The sequence below is a fragment of the Pseudorca crassidens genome, chromosome 16 (assembly GCF_039906515.1).
Source record: "Pseudorca crassidens isolate mPseCra1 chromosome 16, mPseCra1.hap1, whole genome shotgun sequence".
Lineage (NCBI taxonomy): Eukaryota > Metazoa > Chordata > Mammalia > Artiodactyla > Delphinidae > Pseudorca > Pseudorca crassidens.
In genome coordinates this window covers 15,091,414-15,111,361 of record NC_090311.1, presented here as the reverse complement: position 1 = coordinate 15,111,361, position 19,948 = coordinate 15,091,414, and the positions used below count along the sequence as shown (strand labels likewise).

Here is a 19,948-nt window from a genome sequence, read left to right as displayed (position 1 = left end):
TATGAAAGTCTTTTTGATTAACTGTTATTATCCTTTAACCGTGTTCACAAACCTCCAAGTCTACTAAAAAAAAAATCACTATAACAATTAACTCTTTTTTTAAAATCTTTATTGGAGTATAATTGCTTTACAATGGTGTGTTAGTTCCTGCTTTATAACAAAGTGAGTCAGTTATACATATACATATGTTACCATATCTCTTCCCTCTTGTGTCTCCCTCCCTCCCACCCTCCCTATCCCACCCCTCTAGGTGGTCACAAAGCACAGAGCTGATCTCCCTGTGCTATGCGGCTGCTTCCCACTAGCTATCTATTTTACGTTTGGTAGTGTATATATGTCCATGCCACTCTCTTACTTTGTCACAGCTTACCCTCCCCCTCCCCACATCCTCAAGTCCATTCTCTAGTAGGTCTGTGTGTTTATTCCTGTCTTACCCCTAGGTTCTTCATGACATTTTTTTCCCTTAAATTCCATATATATGTGTTAGTGTACAGTATTTGTCTTTCTCTTTCTTACTTCACTCTGTATGACAGACTCTAGGTCCATCCACCTCATTACAAATAGCTCAATTTTGTTTCTTTTTATGGCTGAGTAATATTCCATTGTATATATGTGCCACATGTTCTTTATCCATTCATCTGTTGATGGACACTTAGGTTGTTTCCACCTCCTGGCTATTGTAAATGGAGCCTGCAGCTACATTTTAAATATGACTGTGATACATTTACACTGTGAGTATACCTGAACTTATATTAGCATAAGTTTTATCATTTAATAAACAATTGTCTAAGTTGGCAAATGCATGTACTTATACATATGCCATTGTTTAAAACATATTTGAATTCTTGATGTTGTTGTCAAAGTCTGTATGCATCCTTTTCACACCCCTCAGGATGGCTGAATACATGATCATGAACTCGTATATTTATGAACAAATATAAAACTATATAAATACACATGAGAATCTGTTTGACTTTTGAAATCTTTTAGAATTAATTCAGAGCCAATATAGTGAATAATGAAAGTGAAATAATATTTATTGAATGCCTTTATTTTGTGAGACAGTCAAGCCAAATACATACTAACACAATTATGTTTAACCCACAGAGCAATCCTATGAGGTAGGCAATTTTATCCTCATTGTACCATTGAATCTCACTGAGGTTAATTAACCTACATATGATAACCCAGTTGGTAAATGGGAGATGACAGTTGAGTTCTCCTTAAATACTGTGCATAATGCTAAATTAAAAGTAAAATACAATATTCACTGGTAAAAAAGCAAATCATTAGGCCTTAATTCCTTCCTCAAAATATTCAAATTAAGAATTTCTGAAATTTGTATGAACAGTGCATTGATACAGCATACACAAGTCAAGGTTGATTTCACTCACTTGTGATCCTGGCGTGTTTGCCTTCTTAGACCTCAGATATATCGATAGTTCCAATATGTTTGATGGTTTTTATCACTGGTTACTATTTCCTTAAAAATGCATTATTTTATATAGCTTTCGTTAAAAGAGTAAAACAAATATTCACCATTTGCTCTTCATCACCCCCATATGTAATGTACTCCGAAACTTTCTTCATAGTTCAAGTTCTCTTTCAAAAAGTCTTTCCTATGTATAAATTTTTAGTCATCACTTTGCAATTAATCATTAGTTTGTTGTAATATCTGACCTTTTCAAACATTTTGTGCGTGTTAAAATCTTTTCTCTTGATGTTTTATTTGTTTAAACTCCTTTTTTTTTTTTGCGGTATGCAGGCCTCTCACTGTTGTGGCCTGTCCTGTTGCGGAGCACAGGCTCCGGACGCTCAGGCTCAGTGGCCATGGCTCACGGGCCTAGCCGCTCCGCGGCATGTGGGATCTTCCCAGACTGGGGCACGAACCCGTGTCCCCTGCATCGGCAGGCAGACTCTCAACCACTGCGCCACCAGGGAAGCCCTAAACTCCTTTTAACATGCTGTCTGTGTCTTATTCATGAGCTTGATTTTGTATATAATTTGTCATTAATTCTTTGTGGTGAATAGCAGCCACTTTTTTTTTTTTTTTTGCTCCAGGACTGCTAGTCCAGTATTGACTGAACTACCTAAAAAAGTCTGCTGTTGCATATTGGAACTTCACCCTTGGTTTGCTCTAGCCAGAGAAGACTAGGCAGAGAGACTAATTATTTTACATGTTTTTATTTGTCTATACCTAAGAAATAAGTGAATTAGGAATTAGATATGCCATTTCTGGAAAGATATACAACCACATAAATCTGATTTCTTAACATGTAAGTGTAAGTCATGTGAAAAACACATTAAAGATCAAGGATCAAAAGAAAAAAGTTCTCTGAACACTTCTTTTAACAAATTTCCCCTGTTTTGGCCCCAGTTATGGAAGTAATGTGTGTTTCATTCTAGAAAAGAAATAGACAAAAAGACAAATTAAAAATCACTGAAATTCTTCTATCCAGAGAAAATTATTGGTAACATTGTATCTGATACTTTCCCAGTCTTTTGTCTATGTAATGACACTGTGGTAGACTGAATAATGGCCTCCCCCTCCAAAGAAGTCCACATCCTAATTCCTGAAACTTGTGAATATATTACCATAAATGGTAAAAGGGGATTTGCAGATATGATTCAATTAAAGATTTTGAGATGAGATTTTCCTGGATTATTCTGGTGGACCCAGTATAATTACATGCATTCTTCTGAAAAGGTACAGAGGGAGATTTGACTACAGTAGTGGGAACTGTGATGATGGAAGGAAGAGGTTGGAAAGAGAGGAAGGAAGGGGTCATGAGCTAAAGAATGAGAGGTCTTCAGAAGCTGGAAGAGGCAGGAAGTGGATTCTTTTTGAATATCCTCCAGAAGGAACCACCCCTAACACTGGTTTTACCCTGTAAGACTCATTTGGGTTTCAGACTTACAGCACTATAAGAGAATAAATTCATGTTCCTTTAAGCCACTAAGTTTCTGGTAATTTGTAACAGCAGCAATAAGAAGCTAATATACACTTTTAGTGTATTTATTTCTTTTCCAAACATGGCATGACAAAGGAAATATTTCTCAGAATTATTTTTCTTTAATTTGTCCTTAATATCTTTAGGTATGTCATCTGTTCTCTTGTAACTACCAGCATATCATACCTTTAAATTAATTTTATTCATTGTTTTTTTTCCATATTGGCAGTTTTAAAATCAAATAAAAATTATCTTATTTTTGACATGAAATCTATCCTCAACAAATTTTTATTCACCTTGCATAATTGAGACTTTATGTCTATTGATTATCAACTCCTGTTTTTCCCCTCCTCTCAGCCCATGGCAACCATCTTGCTACTCTCTAATTTTATGGGCTTGACTATTTTAGATACCTCATATAAGTAGAATTATGCAGTATTTGTCCTTCTGTGACTGTTTTATTTCACTGAGCTCCAGCAATATCATTCTGGGTGTTTATCCAAAAGAGTTGAAATCAGGATCTTGAAGAGATAATAGCATTACAGTGTTCATTGCCACACTGTTTAATAGAGTCAAGATGTAAAAATAGCTTAAATGTTCATTGACGGTTGAATGGAAATCCTGTAATGTATGAGATGAATGAAACTTGAGGACATATAGGCAGCTTTTTTAAAAGCTCTTTTAAAATTTTCCATGTGAAATAATTTCAGATTTACAAAAAGTGTGCACATTTTTTTATGACTTTGACCCTTGGAAAGTATTGCACAGTTACTTTATAGAATATCCCTCAGTTTGGTTTTGTCTGATGTTTTTTCATGATGAAATTCAGGTTATGCATTTTTAGTAAGGATACCACAGAAGTGATGTGTGTTTTTTCTCAGTGCATCCTGTCGGGAAGCATATGATATCATTTTGTTCCATTATTGGTGGTGTTGTCTTTGGTCACTTGTTAATGCACAATGTCTACCAGGTTTTCCACTCTAAAGTTACTGTTTTTATTGTATTTAGTGAGTGTATTATGGGGAAATTCTTTGAAATTGTGTAAATGTCCTATTTCTCACCATACTATCACCCACTATTTTTACCATACATTGATGTTCTTGCCAAATGGTGATTTTCTATTCTGTTATTTCTTCTGTTTCCTCTGCATTTATTAACTATAAGGAAGAGCTGTCTCTTCTCCTTCATTTATTTGTTTATTCACTTATTTGTGTTTATCAGTACGGACCCATGGAGATACACACGCACACGTATTGTGGCTTATGATAAATTGCTATTGTTATTTATTTTACAGCTGAAATTGCTCTAGATTTGGCCATCGGGAACTCCCTCAAATTGTCTCCTCTGTTGTTTTGGCAAGACTCTGTTATTCTCTGAGTACTTCCTTATTTTCTGACACTATAAGAAATTTCAGACTCATATTGTACTTTCCAGCCCTAGCCCTGTAATCAACCATTTTTCCAAGAAGCCATGGTTCCTTATATTGGAGAATGGTGTTTAGAAAGAAGAACCTGGGAGCTAAGTATGCTCATTGGTTCTGGGGCATTAACCTTTCTTTCCTTTAAAAAATGTTATTATTTTTTAAATTAAACCACCAAGTATATTATTACTCTCTTTTTGAAACTCTACTATCTTGCTTTAACAGAAACTTGTATCCTGAAACGTGACTCTTCTCTAGGGGAAGTGTTGACTGTTTTTTCTTTCCCAGTATCGACCCCTTAGAATCTAGACATAGAAATAGTATCAACCTTTCTTCCTTTGAGTTTGACAAATAACCGCTTTTCTTTACTCACTGCAAAATTTCATCTCCTTTGAAGCAATATTTTACCTCTCCTTGTTGCTGCCTTGCACTGAAATCCTGTGCAGCCCATTTAACCTTCTATCCGTTTAATACTTTTTCACCTGCCTGTTATCTCTCTTGACATCATTCTTGATTTCAATTTCTGCGTGTACATTAATTATGCATTAATTACGTTGTGTTCAGGTTCCAAGAAGGCTTATAGGACTCGAATACTCTGTACTCTCAGCATAGCTTTATTATAAGCAGAGGATATACATTGAAAGTGGTCTGGAGATCTTAGATGTTAGGGCTGACTATATAGTTATAGCAGTTAAGGTGGTGTGGGTTTTTTGTGTTAAAATAGCTCCCAAATAAGAACTGTAGGTATTTATATTTTTATATTATATCTGGCCACATACTGAAATTTTTTATTATTTTAGTAGCTTTTTAGTTGTGTTATATTTCTTTGTCAACAATCTGATTTTAGACATAAGAAAGTTAACTTTGTTTTCTTCTTTTATTCTAACTTGAAGTCTGTCATCTGTTCACTGACAGACCTTTTTGCTATGCTATTTCCATATCTGTATTTGTCTCTTAGTTGCAGTATTTGTATAAATAATTTTTTTTCAGGATGAGTATGTAGATCTTATATTTTAGGGCATTTGCTTATGTGGAGTTATTATGTTGTTTTTCTATGTAGACAGGATGGTTGAGTATGTATATTTCATAAAATATTGCTTCAGTTTCTTGTCTTTTGACATGTTGTTACTCAAGATCACCTAGCATCTTGCCTAATCTTGCTTTCTAAATAACTAATTTGTTTGTATGAATATATGTGTGTGTGTGTGTGTGTGCGCGCGCACGTGCATGTGTGCACATGCCCATATGGATATGCCTGGATGTCTATTTCTTTAATAACAACTTTATTGAGATATAATTCATATACCTAAAGTCTCACTCTTTTAAAGTGTACATTCAGTGATTTTTTTAGTATATTCACAAGGTTGTGCAGACATCACCACTATCTAATTTATAGCATTTTCCTCACTCCTAAGAGAAACCCAGTACAAATTATCAGTCACTCCTCATTCTCCTTTCCCCTAGCCTTGGGCAACCTTTTTCCTCTCTTTATAGATTTGTCTACTCTGAAATATCGTATAAATAATATCATGGAATATGTAGATTTTGTGATGGCTTCTTTTATTTATCATAATGTTTTCAAGGTTCATCCATGTTATAGCAGGTATCAGTACTTCATTCTTCTTTATGGCCAAATAATATCTTTTTATCTTTTATGCAGGGCATTTCCTTTTAACATTTAGGTTTGAATCTTCAACAGATTTTTTATCATATACTTAACATATATGTGCTCCTTTCAATTTGTTATGATTGTCTGCTTTTAACAACACTTTCCCTGCATATGTTGAAAATTTGTATGTCTAATATTCCTCTTCAGTGATTTTCATCTCTGTTCTATTCTGGGAGGCTTTTTCAGATTTGACCTACATGAACTGGTTCAGAATTATGTTTTAATTCCTTTATTTTCTGATCCTTTATTTTCTGATCCATAAAAGGTGGCAGTTTAACATTATGAGTGATACTTCACTCACAACACGTGAAGCTATTCATGACCTATAACATTTAATGTTTCACCTTGGTTTCAGTATTATTATACATGGACAAAATTTAAAAATGTTTACCACTGAATTCTTTTTACCAATTGTTAATAAGAGTCACTTTTGTAGAATGATACTTATCACAGAGTCATTTAAAAACTGCTGAAAGTAAAAATTACTACAATAATAGGTCCAAGTAAATGCATTATGACATGTGATGAAATATTATTTAGCTATTAAAATTCATGTTTTCAAAGAATTTTGATTTTATGAAACTAGGATACCAAAATGTCTCCCCGTCTTTCTATCTACAGAATTATAACTGGAATAAAATGCACCAAAGTGATAGCTGTATTTTTCTCTGATTGTAAGATTGTGGATGACTTTATTTTATTCTCTTGTGTAGTTTCCAGAATGGCTACAGTGTTTGTAGAACCTTTATAATAGCAAGAGAAGTAATAAATAGAATTTTGAAGCGTTAGGACTACTTTCATATCTATATTTTGCTTTTTGTTGCTTGATAACAAAGATTTATAGTTTGCCAGTCTTGAATAGGCCACTAAGAATTAATGATAATAATTTTCAAATCTGATATGCAATATATTTTCACCTAACTTTTGTCAATTTTTAAAAGTACATATCAGGATTGTATTTTTTTTTTTCCCTACAGACAGCCTTTTGATTGATTATCAGTTTACATTCAGCTTATTACAGGAAGATGATCGCCATCATACTGCCATAAACTTCATAGCAAACCCAGAACAGGTGAGAAGATAATTTAACTTTTAAAATATCAACGGATACAGCTTTTCATCATCTTTCATTGTAATTGTACCTCTTCTCAGAATTATCACACTGTAGGGCTTTTGTAGAAAGACTAATCCTGTTAATTTTTTCTTTTTGTAAGACCTAGTTATCTTTGTGATTCACAGAATTTGTGAGCTTGATATTTCAGATTTTGTAAATAGTCCTACAATTTATGCATTATTTCTATTATTTTTCAGGCTTACAACAGTGTTTATGCTTTTAATTACGTTCTGAAACTGGGAGTAGTCTTTTTGAAAATATAACCCAAAGCTTCAAAACACAGGCTATCTTATATATATTTTCTTCTTTTAAAAATATACTGTTACATAGTAGTAAGTTTTCATTATATTTTTTCTAAATCAACTGTTTTATCTGAGTTATATGAATGCTAGGTTTTAAAAAAAATATTTTTATTGAGATGTAATTGACATTGCATTGTGTAAGTTTCAACTGTATAATATGCTGATTTAATATGTGCATATATTACAATATGATTACAAACATAGCATGAGCTAACACCTCTGTCATGTCACATAATTGTAATTTTGGGGGGGCAATAATTAAAATCTAGTCTCTTAGCAACTTTGAAGTTTATGATACAGTATTTGTTGTCTGTAATCACTATATTGTGCATTAGATCTCTAGGATTTACCTACTCTTTGCAAGTTTGTACCCTTTAACAACTTCTTCTGGGGGAGAAGTTCTCAGGGTTGTGCACCTTCTCCCAATCTCTCTGAGTCATGTTGGCTCTAGTGAGCCACCCACATTTTGTTTGTTTTCTCTTAGCTGATGTCAGATGTCCACACATGCTTGTTCTCTCAGTGCTCTCTGTCATAGTGGAGACAGAAATAGGTCCTTTGGGCAGTACAATTAAAGGACAATCATGTTGGATATATCCTACACTCTCTCTTTCCCCTGAGGGAGCAGTCATTGGCCAAGTTGATCTTTCTGATGTTGAGCTGTGCTGGCTTGGGGGAGGTGCTGACCTTGGTAAAGTGAAATTGTTCTTTTTACCCATTATAATGTGGCTATTCTCAGTTTTGTATTCATTTTTTTGTCCTGCAACTTCTTAACTGGATTTTGGTCCTGTCAAAAAGGTGTTTTGGTCCCTCTATCATTGTTAAATTGTTTTCTTTTTGTCAGGGATGAGTGCTGGGGCTTCCTATTCCACCATCTTGCTGATGTCACTCTTTCTCAAATGCTGTATTCTTAGTATACATTAATCCAGCTTACTAAATCTATATCATATATTTTAATAGTTTTTCAAATAGGTGAAACCTCAAAATGTATCCTGGCATTCGCTAGCTTCTTTCCTCTAAAATATTTTACTGAACTTGCCAAAAAATAGTATAATTTAAATTTTCATTTTCTAGTAAAGTAAGAGCCCTCTTTCCCCAAAATAGGGAAATACTCCTTATTCCTTAGATTTTAAGGGATGCCTACATTCTTGGGACTACATGTAAAGTTTTGACTTTTAAATAAGACTTTTTGAGGATGTCTTCTTACAAGTATAATACTCTCTTCACTGATGGTGTGTATTTTTATAAAGACATATTAATGTCAGAAACTACATTTTCTGTATAATAAGAATGTTTTAATAAGTGCACTGTAAACACTGTAGACTTCTTTTTTATTGTGGTAAAACATACGTAAAGTAAAATTTATAATTTTAACCATTTTAAGTATACAATTTGGTGGCATTTAAGTACATTTGCAGTGTTATGCAACCATTACCACAATCCATCATCAACATTTTTGATCAGTCCAAATAGAATTTCTGTATCCATTAAGCAATAACTCCCTATTCCTCCCCTACCCCCAGCCTCTGGTAACCTTTATTCTACTTTCTCTGTCATTCTCTATCAGTTTCTGTGTTCCAGGTACCTCATATGTGTAATCATACAACATTTGTACTTCCGTGTTCGGCTTATTTCACTTAGCCTAATGTTTCAGTGTTTCCAATGTTAATCCATGTTGCAGCATGAATCAGAATTTAGTCTTTACCTTTGGCTTCTTGAATGTTTAATGGTACTTGTAGAGTTCATTGAGGATATAAGACATTTAATATAAGTGGGATATCTGACTCACAATGTGGGTGTGAGTAATCCTTCTCTCCAATATGATCATAGTGTCATACACATAGGCTCAGATTAGCCATAATTCTAGTTTGCTTCTCTCTTGGCTATCCTCTCCTCCTTCAATTTCCAGAAAAACTTGAATTCTTACAAACGTCACAGCTTTCAGTTTTACTTTCTGCTGTGTTGTTCAGTTGAAGCCAAGAGCCCAGACACATGTTTTTGGAAACTGAAGGACACTAAACTATCATGAGAAGTGCCACCAAAGATGCTTGTAACATCATTATAACTAATTTATAATTATATTTATACAATTTATAATTAAAGAGGAATTCAACTTGGAACAATTTCTGAAATTAAAATGGATTGTTGGTCTGGGTTTCCTACTTATCCTACAAAAAAATAAAAAAATAGGTACCTACATTATTTATGCATTTATTATATTTTGAAAACAGATATAATTCTAACCCACTGTACATCATCTCCAGCCAGTGCTTTCATGTGAACAATTTCTGGAGTAGTTTCTTGTATAATATCTTGCTGAATTTATCCACATCTAACAATAATGTTCTAAATGACTAATTTTTCATTTACTGTGGTAGTCACAGTATTACCTCTTCCAGTCCAGTATATTTCCTTGACCTCAAATGTATTTTAATACATTTAATCAAATGTATTTTATAGGGCTTTAGTTATGGTACCACATATTTCAGTAATGCTTAAACTTGAAAGGATGAACTAAAAATTCAAGAAGAGTTCTATAGTTTCCTATATCAGTTGCAAATTTTGTGTGACCTTTCTAGCAATAATACCAGTTATTCTCACATTTCCCCGACCCAAAATAAGGCACACACAATCATGAAGATGTGACTTCAAGATAAAAATAATGATTTAAGTTTTCTTAGGGGTACATTGTTTCTACCATGTTTTGTTTTTGTAGAAAAGCAACTATTTTTGAACCACTCCATTAATAATAAAAAAATTAACCCCTTCTCAGAGATCAGCAATCATGCCTTCTTGATTCTGGTAAGGAAGTTCCCTGGTAAGGAAGAAGATGAAGAATCTTATTTAATGTTCACAAGAAAGTCTTTAGGAAAGTCATGAAATCCCCATTTCAGAGATAAGGAAACTGATTTTCGGGAAGGAGAGGTAACCTTCCCTATATCAATCAGCACGTACATTAAAGAGCTAAGATTTGAACTCAAGGTCGCCTGACTCAATGATGCCTAGTCTTTATAAACTCATTTTGTTGCCTCATGAACCTGACTTAATTAATACGAAGCCACAATTGCTAAAATATTGAATTGTAGCAGCCTCTGGCTTACATAGAGATGGCCAGATCATAGTAGGGAAGATAAATGGGAACTTTAAATATACCTTTGAATTTATCACCTATATTTTTTCATTAAAAAAGTGTAATTGGCGTCGACACTTTCTCACTTGAGTATTGACATGATGTTTACAGTTTGAGAAATATAGCATGGACATAATTAAAACAGTAAACATATCTATCTAGTATAATTTGATTTTTTTAACCACAATATTTTCTTTCTTGGTAGTCAAACAAAAATTTGGATATTTCAATTAATGCATCAAACAACTTTAATCTCAACATTACATGGTCAGTTGGTTCAACAGGTAAGAGAATTTTATTGTCATGTGTCTTTCACTTCTGTTTCTATACGTAGTAGGGTGTTCTATGACCTTTTATGTTAATTTAAATAATTGAAATTTAAAAATATTATATGGCATATATATACTATATGCCATAATTATGCATATAATAATACCTGCTGTTTCAGGTAAAAATAATAAGTAGCATTATTAATAAAGCTTCATTACAGTGTTAACTTTCTCCCTAATTCAATTAAAATTAGGTAGATAACAACATTTTACACTACTTAATTTTTTTTATGACAGTGTTATGAATTCCTGTGATTTTAATTAAGATAGATTACTTCTTTAATGACTAAAGAGGCTGAAATTTCAATTACTTGATTCACCATTGAAGCTATAAATTTAATTATTGACCTTACTATTGATATAAGACAGTGAATTTTTTCTGTATATGCTGATAAATTACCAAATTATCTATTATTTTTAAGCTTACCCTGTACCTTTGTCAGCTTTGGTGCTGAGAGAGGGTAAAAAACCCCTGCACTTAATAGTTCTTCCATAATAAGGTTTATAAGTTGAAATTGTTAACTTTTAAGAAACATAACTAAGAAGAAGTACAAATCTGTATGCTGTATTATGAAAAAGTATTCTCACAGTTTTATATTTACATTTTAGGAAATTCTATTGCTTTCTACTTTCTATGTAAAAGATACACTGTTGCATAAAAGTGCTGGAAGCTTTTTAAAGAAAATATGTGGATCCTTAGAAGTCCATATTTGATTTCTTAAAATTAAGTTATTATGCTATTTTAATATGTAGAATAATGGAAACAAGTCAAGAGTGAAGAGGTCTTTGCAATTCCAGATTTTATATTACATGTGTAAAAATGGAAAAGATTAGACAATTATGTAGATATTTTGTTCCAGTAGTGCAAACATATAGTGAAATCTTGGCTCTGTGAGTTTCATTAATAAGAATTCATGATAACTTGTACTGTAAATTTGAAATTCTGCATAATAAACTGACTCTACAAGAGTTTTAAAATTTGTCAACATAAATACATAAAACCTGTGTAATCAACTTTAGAACAGTGGTTTTAATATGCAAGAGATCACTTGTAACCTTCAGATTCCCAGAACCAAATCTCAGAAATTTTGATTTATCAGTTTGGAAGATGTCATCAGGAAATCTGCATTTTAAAAAAGCATCCAAGGTTATTTTGGAAGAGGTCATCAGTTAGAAATTAATTCAGTTGCTCAGTATCCTAATTATTTTTACTGTTAAGGTGGAGGTCTTGGTAAGATTGTTGGAAATTCTTTCTTCCATTTGGTTAATTTCAGTAAATATTTATTGAGTACCCAATATGTGTTTAACTAATTGAACGTTTAACTCATATTTTAAATTATATCCTCCCAATTTATTCAAAGTAGTGGTGGTTCAATTTGTGGTAAACAAAAAAATTTGATTTCTTTTCCGTTTTTAAATTGGATTGAGACATGTGAAATATGTCCTGATTTGTTTTGAAAGGCTCTGTGGAGAAGTAGAAAAAACTCAGTTTCTGAAGCCTTATATACCTGAGTTCCAAAAAGGACTTTACTGTTCAGTAGCTATAAACTTAAGGCAAGTGTCTTAATCTTTCTGAGGCTCAGTTTTCAGTTTGAAAAACAGAGCTGGAATATCTCTGGGATAAATTTTTTTTTAGAATAGAATATAAAGTCTCTAAGCCAGTGCCTAGTACGTAGCACTTAATCAGTGTATCACTTAATCATTGTAAAAAATAATTTTTATACTAAATCTGTTTCCATTATATCAATATGTATGACAAATCTCATTTTCTTTTTTCTTCGTCATTCTAAGTTGTAAAACATGACTTTATTTGGATAGTTATGTTCTTATAAGTATAGTTACAAAAATTAAGTAAATATCATATATATGTATATATTATGTTAATAAAGATACCTGTTTCCTAAGATGAATTATTTAAATTTGTTATTATTATTTACATTTTAGCTGGAACAATATCTGGGGAGGAGACTCCTATAGTTTCCAAGACTAATATAAAAGAATACAGAGATAGTTTTTCCTATGAAAAATTTAACTTTAGAAGCAATCCAAACATTACTTTCTATGTGTACGTCAGCAACTTTTCATGGCCCATTAAAATACAGGTAAGTGTTAATAGTATTTACTCTAATGACCACTGAGTATTTTCATTACAAAGAGAATGCTGTTTTTGTTCAAAGAGGTGATAAAGATTTGTATATTTTGAGCAATATGAAAACAAGTATCGACCCTCCATACAAAGGATACAGTGAATGTCTGTGATGATGAATGTCTTCGTAAAAAATGTTTACACAAATAATATTGAATTAACCAAAGAATGTACTAATTTTTCATTGAGATTATATTCTTTAAAAATGCATCAAAAGTTGAAATAACTACATTGTTTGTATTTTCTGATTAATTTTATTCTTTGAGGGTCAAATAGATATTCTTTTCTTACAGTCCAACTTGAAATCATTTGCTGTGTTTAGTAATCTTTATTATATACTGAACATAATTCAAACCTTCATTAAAAATTTAGGATTAGCAGTACCTAATAGTTAATTCTTTAAGGCTCACTACCTTTCACTATTGATTTCTTTATCTACTCTATATATGTTGTATATTTCATTTTTATTGTGTTTAGTGATAGGCTGCTAAAGGCTTTTGATTTATTGCTAGGAACATTTAGGATGTTCTTTCTGTGTTGAAATAGTCAAGGTTTGTATACTTAATTTACGCTTTTATAAAAGAAAAAGTCTATGTTTTAATGTTGGGATTTATTTATTCATCCTTTTATGACTGTTTGATTAGAATGAATTCAAATTAGTTTACTAAATAGCTCACGTGTGCCAAGCTCTGTGCTGAGCCATTATGTTTTATAATCTTTAAAAAATTACAGATCATTTACTCTTCTTTTATATAGAAAATTTTGCATGTTTTATTTATATTAATTTCTATGTAATTTGTGAGAGGACTGAGTGATTTGTAAAAATCACTTATTTGCTGGAAAAATTCTTATTGTAAGGTTGATTCCATGCCTAAGTTAAGGAAATTACTTACCTGTTCAAGAAATATTAGTACAAATTACTACTCAGTAAATAGTAATAGAAATTAATTTGATAAAGTTACTTCTTCATTGTGATTGAATTAGATGCTAATATAGTAAAAAAAGAATGCCAGAAATATTTCCTTGTAGGTTTTTAGAATTTTGACTTTGAGGATGCTGGATATATCATTTCATTTTCTAAGATTTATATAGAAATGTTAATCGGATTTCACTTGTTTTATTCAGATTATGATTGAAGGTAACAAAAGGGCTCATCCTTGAGCTTATTAAATAGTAATTAAAATTGAAAGAATTGTTACATTTTTTAATTGTTTCCTGCCCTTTATTTCATGGCTATCTAATTTTATTTTTAAGCAAATTACACAGTTACTTTAGAATGTTCATGAATATTTAATGGTTAGAAATTAACTTTCTAAATTGGATTTTCTTTTGAGATCATACTAGTAATATATTCTGGAAGCCAAACCAGAATTTGAATAATGAAGTTAAAATATCCCACTCTCCCAAAATAATAAAATGTGGAAAATAACTGTGATGGTCAAGATAGGTAGAGCCCAGTTCTTAGTCTTTGAGTAAAATCATCACATTAGTCCTATGGGATATGTTATATTAAGGCAGATGAGTATGTGTGTTTGTTTACAGAACTGTAATAAACTTTCCATTTTTAAACGTAAAATAGTAAAATTATTTGAATTGAGATCTGTTTGCTAATAGAATTGAATTACATTGATTTTTGAATGTTTAACCATCCTTACTCATCAGGGGTAAACTCCACTTAGTCATTTTGTATTATACCTTTAATATATTGTTGCATTTGATTTGTTAAAATTTTAAGAATTTCTGTGCCTATGTTTATGAGGCATGTTAGTTTGTAGTTTTCTATTATTATAATCTTGTTGACTTTGTAGCATGGTACTGCTGGCCTTATAAAATAAATTGGGAAGTATTCCTTCCTGTGTAATTTTCTGAAAAAATTGATATAGAATCCATATTATTTCCTTCTTAAATTTGTGGTAGAATTCAACATTGAATGAATTTGAACTTGTGATTTTCTTTATGGGAATGTTTTAACTACAACTTTAATTTCCTTAATAGATTGAGAGCTTTTCTGGTTATCTATTTTTTCTTGAGCGAGCTCTGTCCGTTTGTGTCTCTCAGTTGTGTCTTTCCCATTTTATCTAATTTGTAGAATTTATTGGCAAAAGATTTTTAACAATATTCACATATCATCCACTGATGTCATCTAATTCCTGGTATTGGTAATTAGTTTCCCCTCTCCTTTTTTCTTTTCTTGGTCAGTCTGCTTAGAGAGTTATCAATTTCATTTATTTTTCTATTTTTTATTTCATTAATTTCTTCTCTCTAATTACTCCCTTTCTTTTGCTTCCTTGACATTAATTTGCTCTTCTTTTTCTGATGTCTTAAGGTGAATGCTTTCTAATTTCCTTTTTGATTTCCTCCTTGATCAGTGGGGTATTTAAAAGTGGGATATTTTATTTCCAACTATTTAGAGAATTTCTAGAAATGCTTCTGTCACTTATCTCTAATTTAATTCCAGTGTAGTCGCAGAATATATTTTGAATGATTTGAATTTTTTTTTGATTTGAATTTTAAAAATTTATTGAGACTTATGGTCCAGTGTTTTTGGCAGAATAATGGCTCCACAAAGGTTACCACGTCCTAATCTCTGGTACCTGTGGATATATTATCTTACATGGACGAAGAGGACTTTGAAGATGTGATTAAGTTTAGGACATTAAGATGATTACTCTGAGTTACTGGGGTGGACCAACCTAACTACATGAATCTTAATGTAACCATTTTTGGCTGAGGTCAGGGTCAGAGGGTGATGTGCCTACAGAAGAATGGTCAGAGGGAAGCAACATTACTGGTTTTGAATATGGAGGAAGGGGGCTCGAGCCAAGGAATATAGACTCTAGAAGCTGCAAAAGTTGAGGAAACAGATTCTTCAGTAGAACCTCTAAAAAGAAATGCAGCCTTGCTGACACCTTGATTTTAGTCCACTGAAACCTCTATCAGATTTCTGACATACAGAACTATAAGACAGTAAATACGAATTGTCTTAGGCCACTAACACTGTGTTAATTGGTTACTACAGCAATAGAAAATGAATAAACCTAGTGTCTTAGTCCATTTGGGCTGCTATGAAAACATACTATTGACTGGGTAGCTTATAAACAACAGAAATTCATTGCTTACCGTTCTGGAGGCTGGGAAGACCAAGGTCAAGGCACCAGAATGGTCAGGTTTTGGTGATGGCCCTTTTCCTGGTTTATAGCCTGTGCCCTCTTGGCTGTGTCCTCACATGATGGAAGAGGGTGGGGAGCTCTGTGGGACTGCTTTTATAGGAGCACTAATCCCATTCATGAGCAATCTACCCTCACGACCTACCTAATCACCTTTCGAAGACCATAGCACCCAGATATGAATCTATTTTGGTAAATATTCCTTGGACAGTTGCAAAAGAGGTGTGTTCTCCTCTTCTTGGGTGAAGTCTTGTACAAATGTCAATTAGGGCAGGTTGGTTGATCGCTTTTTCAAGTCGTCTAGTGTCCACATTGATGCCCTGTCAATTTGAAAAATGAGCGTCGAAATCTCTGACTGTTACTGTAGGTTAGTTTATTTGTTCTTGTGGTTCTAGCAGTTTCTACATCATGTATTTTGAAGCTCTCTTACTTAGATGGATAAATGTTTAGGGTTTTTATGTGTTCTTGATGAATTGGTGACTTGACCTCTTTATTGTTAGGAAATTACTTTCTATATTCCTGGTAACATTCTTTGCTTTAAAATTTATTTACAAGAAATAAAAATTTATTTTGCCAAATATTAATAGCAAAGTCACTCCAGCTTTTTAAAATTACTGCTAGAATGCTATGTTACTTTTCATCCTTCTACTTTAGCCTATTTGTGCTTTTATATTTAAAGTGGATTTATTTTAGGTAGCATATAATTGTCTTTTTCATCCAATCCTAAATCATGTACGTGTAACGTATATATATTTACAGGCATACCTCATTTTATTGAGCTTTCCTTAATTGCAGTTTGCAGATACTGCATTTCTTACAAATTGAAGGTTTGTGCCAACCCTGAGTTGAGCAGGTCTATAGGCACCATTTTTCCAAAACATCTGCTCACTTTGTGTCCCTGTGTCTCATTTTGGTAATTCTCATGATATTTCAAACTTTTTTGCTATTATTATATTTGTTTTGGTGATCTGTGATCAGTGATCTTTGATGTTACTACTAAGACTCAGTGAAGGCTCAGATGATGGTTAGCATTTTCACCAATAAAGAATTTTTAAATTTAAGTATGTATTGTGTTGGCCAAAAAGTTCATTTGGTTTTAAGTAAAAATAAAAGACACATTTTTTCATTTTCATCAAGAACTTTATCTGGCAACATATTCATTAACCAAATGAACTTTTTGGCCAACCCAATACATTTTTTTAGATATAATGCTATTGCACACTTAACAGACTATAGTATAGTACAAATATAATTTTTTTTTACAAATATAATTTTTATATGCACTGGGAAACCAAAAACGTTATGTGAAATGCTTTATTGCAATATTTGCTTTATTGCAGTGGTCTGGAACTGAACCTACAGTATCTTTGAGGTATTACTGTATGTCTTTGGGTTTAAATCTAACATCTTGCTATTTGTTTTCTATTTTTCTTATTTGTTCATTGCTCATTCTTTCCTTTTTTCTGCCATATTTTTTTAATTCAGCATTTTTTATGATTTAATTTTATCCTTTTTGTTGGCTTATTAGCTACAACTCTGTTGTGGTATTTTAGTGATTATTTTATAGTTTATCATATACATCTTAAACTTCTCATTGTCTATAAGAGATATTACATCACTCATTTTTTGTGTATTAACCTTAAAAAGTGTACTTTCATTTCCTTCCCCCGACCTTCGTGCCATTGTTGAATATATTTTACTGCTTCATGTATTATAAAATTCACACTACGCTTTTACTATTTTTGATAGTTTTATTTAAAGGTATTAAAAATAAGAAAACATCTTCTCTTTTACCTACATATTTACTGTTTCCAATATTCATCATTTCTTTTTCTTTTTTGTAAATCCAAATTTGTTTTTTCTTTAATTTTTATTTTATATTGGAGCATAGTTGATTAACAATGTTCTGTTAGTTTCAGGTCTACAGCAAAGTGATTCAGTTATACATATATATTTATCTATTCTTTTTCAAATTCTTTCCCCATTTAGGTTATTACAGAATAACATAGCGTTCCCCTTGCTATACAGTAGGTCCTTGTGAGTTATCTGTTTTAAATATAGCAGTGTGTACTTTGTAGTATCATTTTCCTACTGCCTAAGGGACGTCCTTTAACACTTTAGTGCAGATCTGCTGACAATGCATTATATCTGGCTGTATTTCTGAAAAAATCTTTATTTCACTTTTTTTTGGGGGGGTGTTAAAGAATTTTAAATTGTAGATTTTTCCTTTAATTAAAGATGTTTCTGTATACAGTCCTTTGGTTTCTGTTGTTTCTAATGAGAAATGTGTTTAACCTTACTGTTCCTTTGTATGTAATGGCTCATTTTCCTCTTTCTGCATTAAAAATTTTTTTCTCTTTATCACTGATTTTGGCCAATTTGATTATGATGTGTATAGGTGTGGGGTTTTTTGTTTCTTGTGCATGGGTTTTACTGACCTTCATAAATTCATAAAATTATAGTTTTCACGAAATTTAGAAAATGTTCAGCCATTATTTCTGGTTTTTTCCCACTTCTCTCTTCTTCTTTAGGAATTCCAATTGTATGTATATTAAACTGCTTGAAATTGTTGCTTTGCCCACTAATGCTCTGTTCTTGGTTTTTATTCATTCTTTTCTTTTCTCTCTGTGTTTCACTTTGGATATTTTTGGTACTTATATCTTCAAGTTCATTAATCTTTTCTTCTGTATTATCCAATCTCATATTAATCTCATCCAGTGTATTTTTCATCTCAGACATTATATTTTTTATTTCTAGAATTTTGATAAGGTTTTTAGAAAAAATGTTTCTATTTAACATGGTCCATCGATTTTCTGCCATCTTGAACATATGGAATTACAGTTACTATAACTCTTTCAATGTCCTTGTCTGCACATTCTATCATTTGTGTCATTTCTGAGGTTTTTTTCCTATTGTTTTATTTTGCCTTTCCTTATGAGTCATATTTTGATTGGATGCCAGACATTCTGCGTTTTACCTTTTCGGGTGCTAGATATTTATTAATTTTGATAGATAAGTTTTAGCTTTTTTCTGCAGTGGAGTTAATTTACTTGGAAAAATTTGATCTTTTCAAGGCTTATTTTTGTGCTTTGATCGGCAGGAACAAAGCATAATTTAGTCTAGTGTTAATCTTTCCATTCCTGAGGTACTGCCCTTCTGGGTACTCTGCTTTGTGAGACATGAATTACAGGTTATCCATCTCTGACTGGTTGGACCATGAGCTGTTCCCAACCCTATGTGAGTTTTGAGGATTCTTCTCTCTGCTCCTTTCATATGGTTCTTTCTCCAGCCTTGGATAGTTTCTTCACCAGTAAGTAGTATTCGCCTGAAGACTCACAGGGACTCTGGGCAGTTCTGTCTTCTCCAATATACTGTCTTGTACACTGTAGCCACCTTGGCTACACCTTGGACTGCACCTGTGTTCACTCTCCTTTTGATCCAGCCTTAAATCCACAATCATCTGTGGCATTAGAAGGCTTACCTCATTATTTCTCTACTCAGGGATCATTGTCCTGCGTTGCTTGATATCCAATACCTGAACACCAGTGTTTCATACATTTTGTCTGCTTTACTAGTTGTTTTGGCAGGAGGATAAATCCATTCCCTGTCACTCCATTTTGGAAGGAAGTAGAAATCCTACATTTAATTTTGAGTCTGAATGGTAATTGGATTAGCATGGTAGCCATAAATTTGTTCTGCTGAAGGATGGGACTGTTACTATGT

At 32.4% G+C, this 19,948-nt stretch overlaps 1 protein-coding gene across 2 annotated transcripts in view; it reads left to right on the top strand.

Annotated features, from left to right (window-relative positions):
- Window positions 1–19,948, top strand: part of ATRNL1 (attractin like 1) — a 682,506-nt gene that overhangs the window by 233,618 nt on the left and 428,940 nt on the right. For both annotated transcript variants that reach the window (XM_067709302.1, XM_067709301.1), the window contains exons 22-24: window positions 7,018–7,112; window positions 10,789–10,867; window positions 12,857–13,014. In XM_067709302.1, the coding sequence (XP_067565403.1) occupies window positions 7,018–7,112; window positions 10,789–10,867; window positions 12,857–13,014 (332 nt within the window). The remainder of the gene's footprint in view (window positions 1–7,017; window positions 7,113–10,788; window positions 10,868–12,856; window positions 13,015–19,948) is intronic.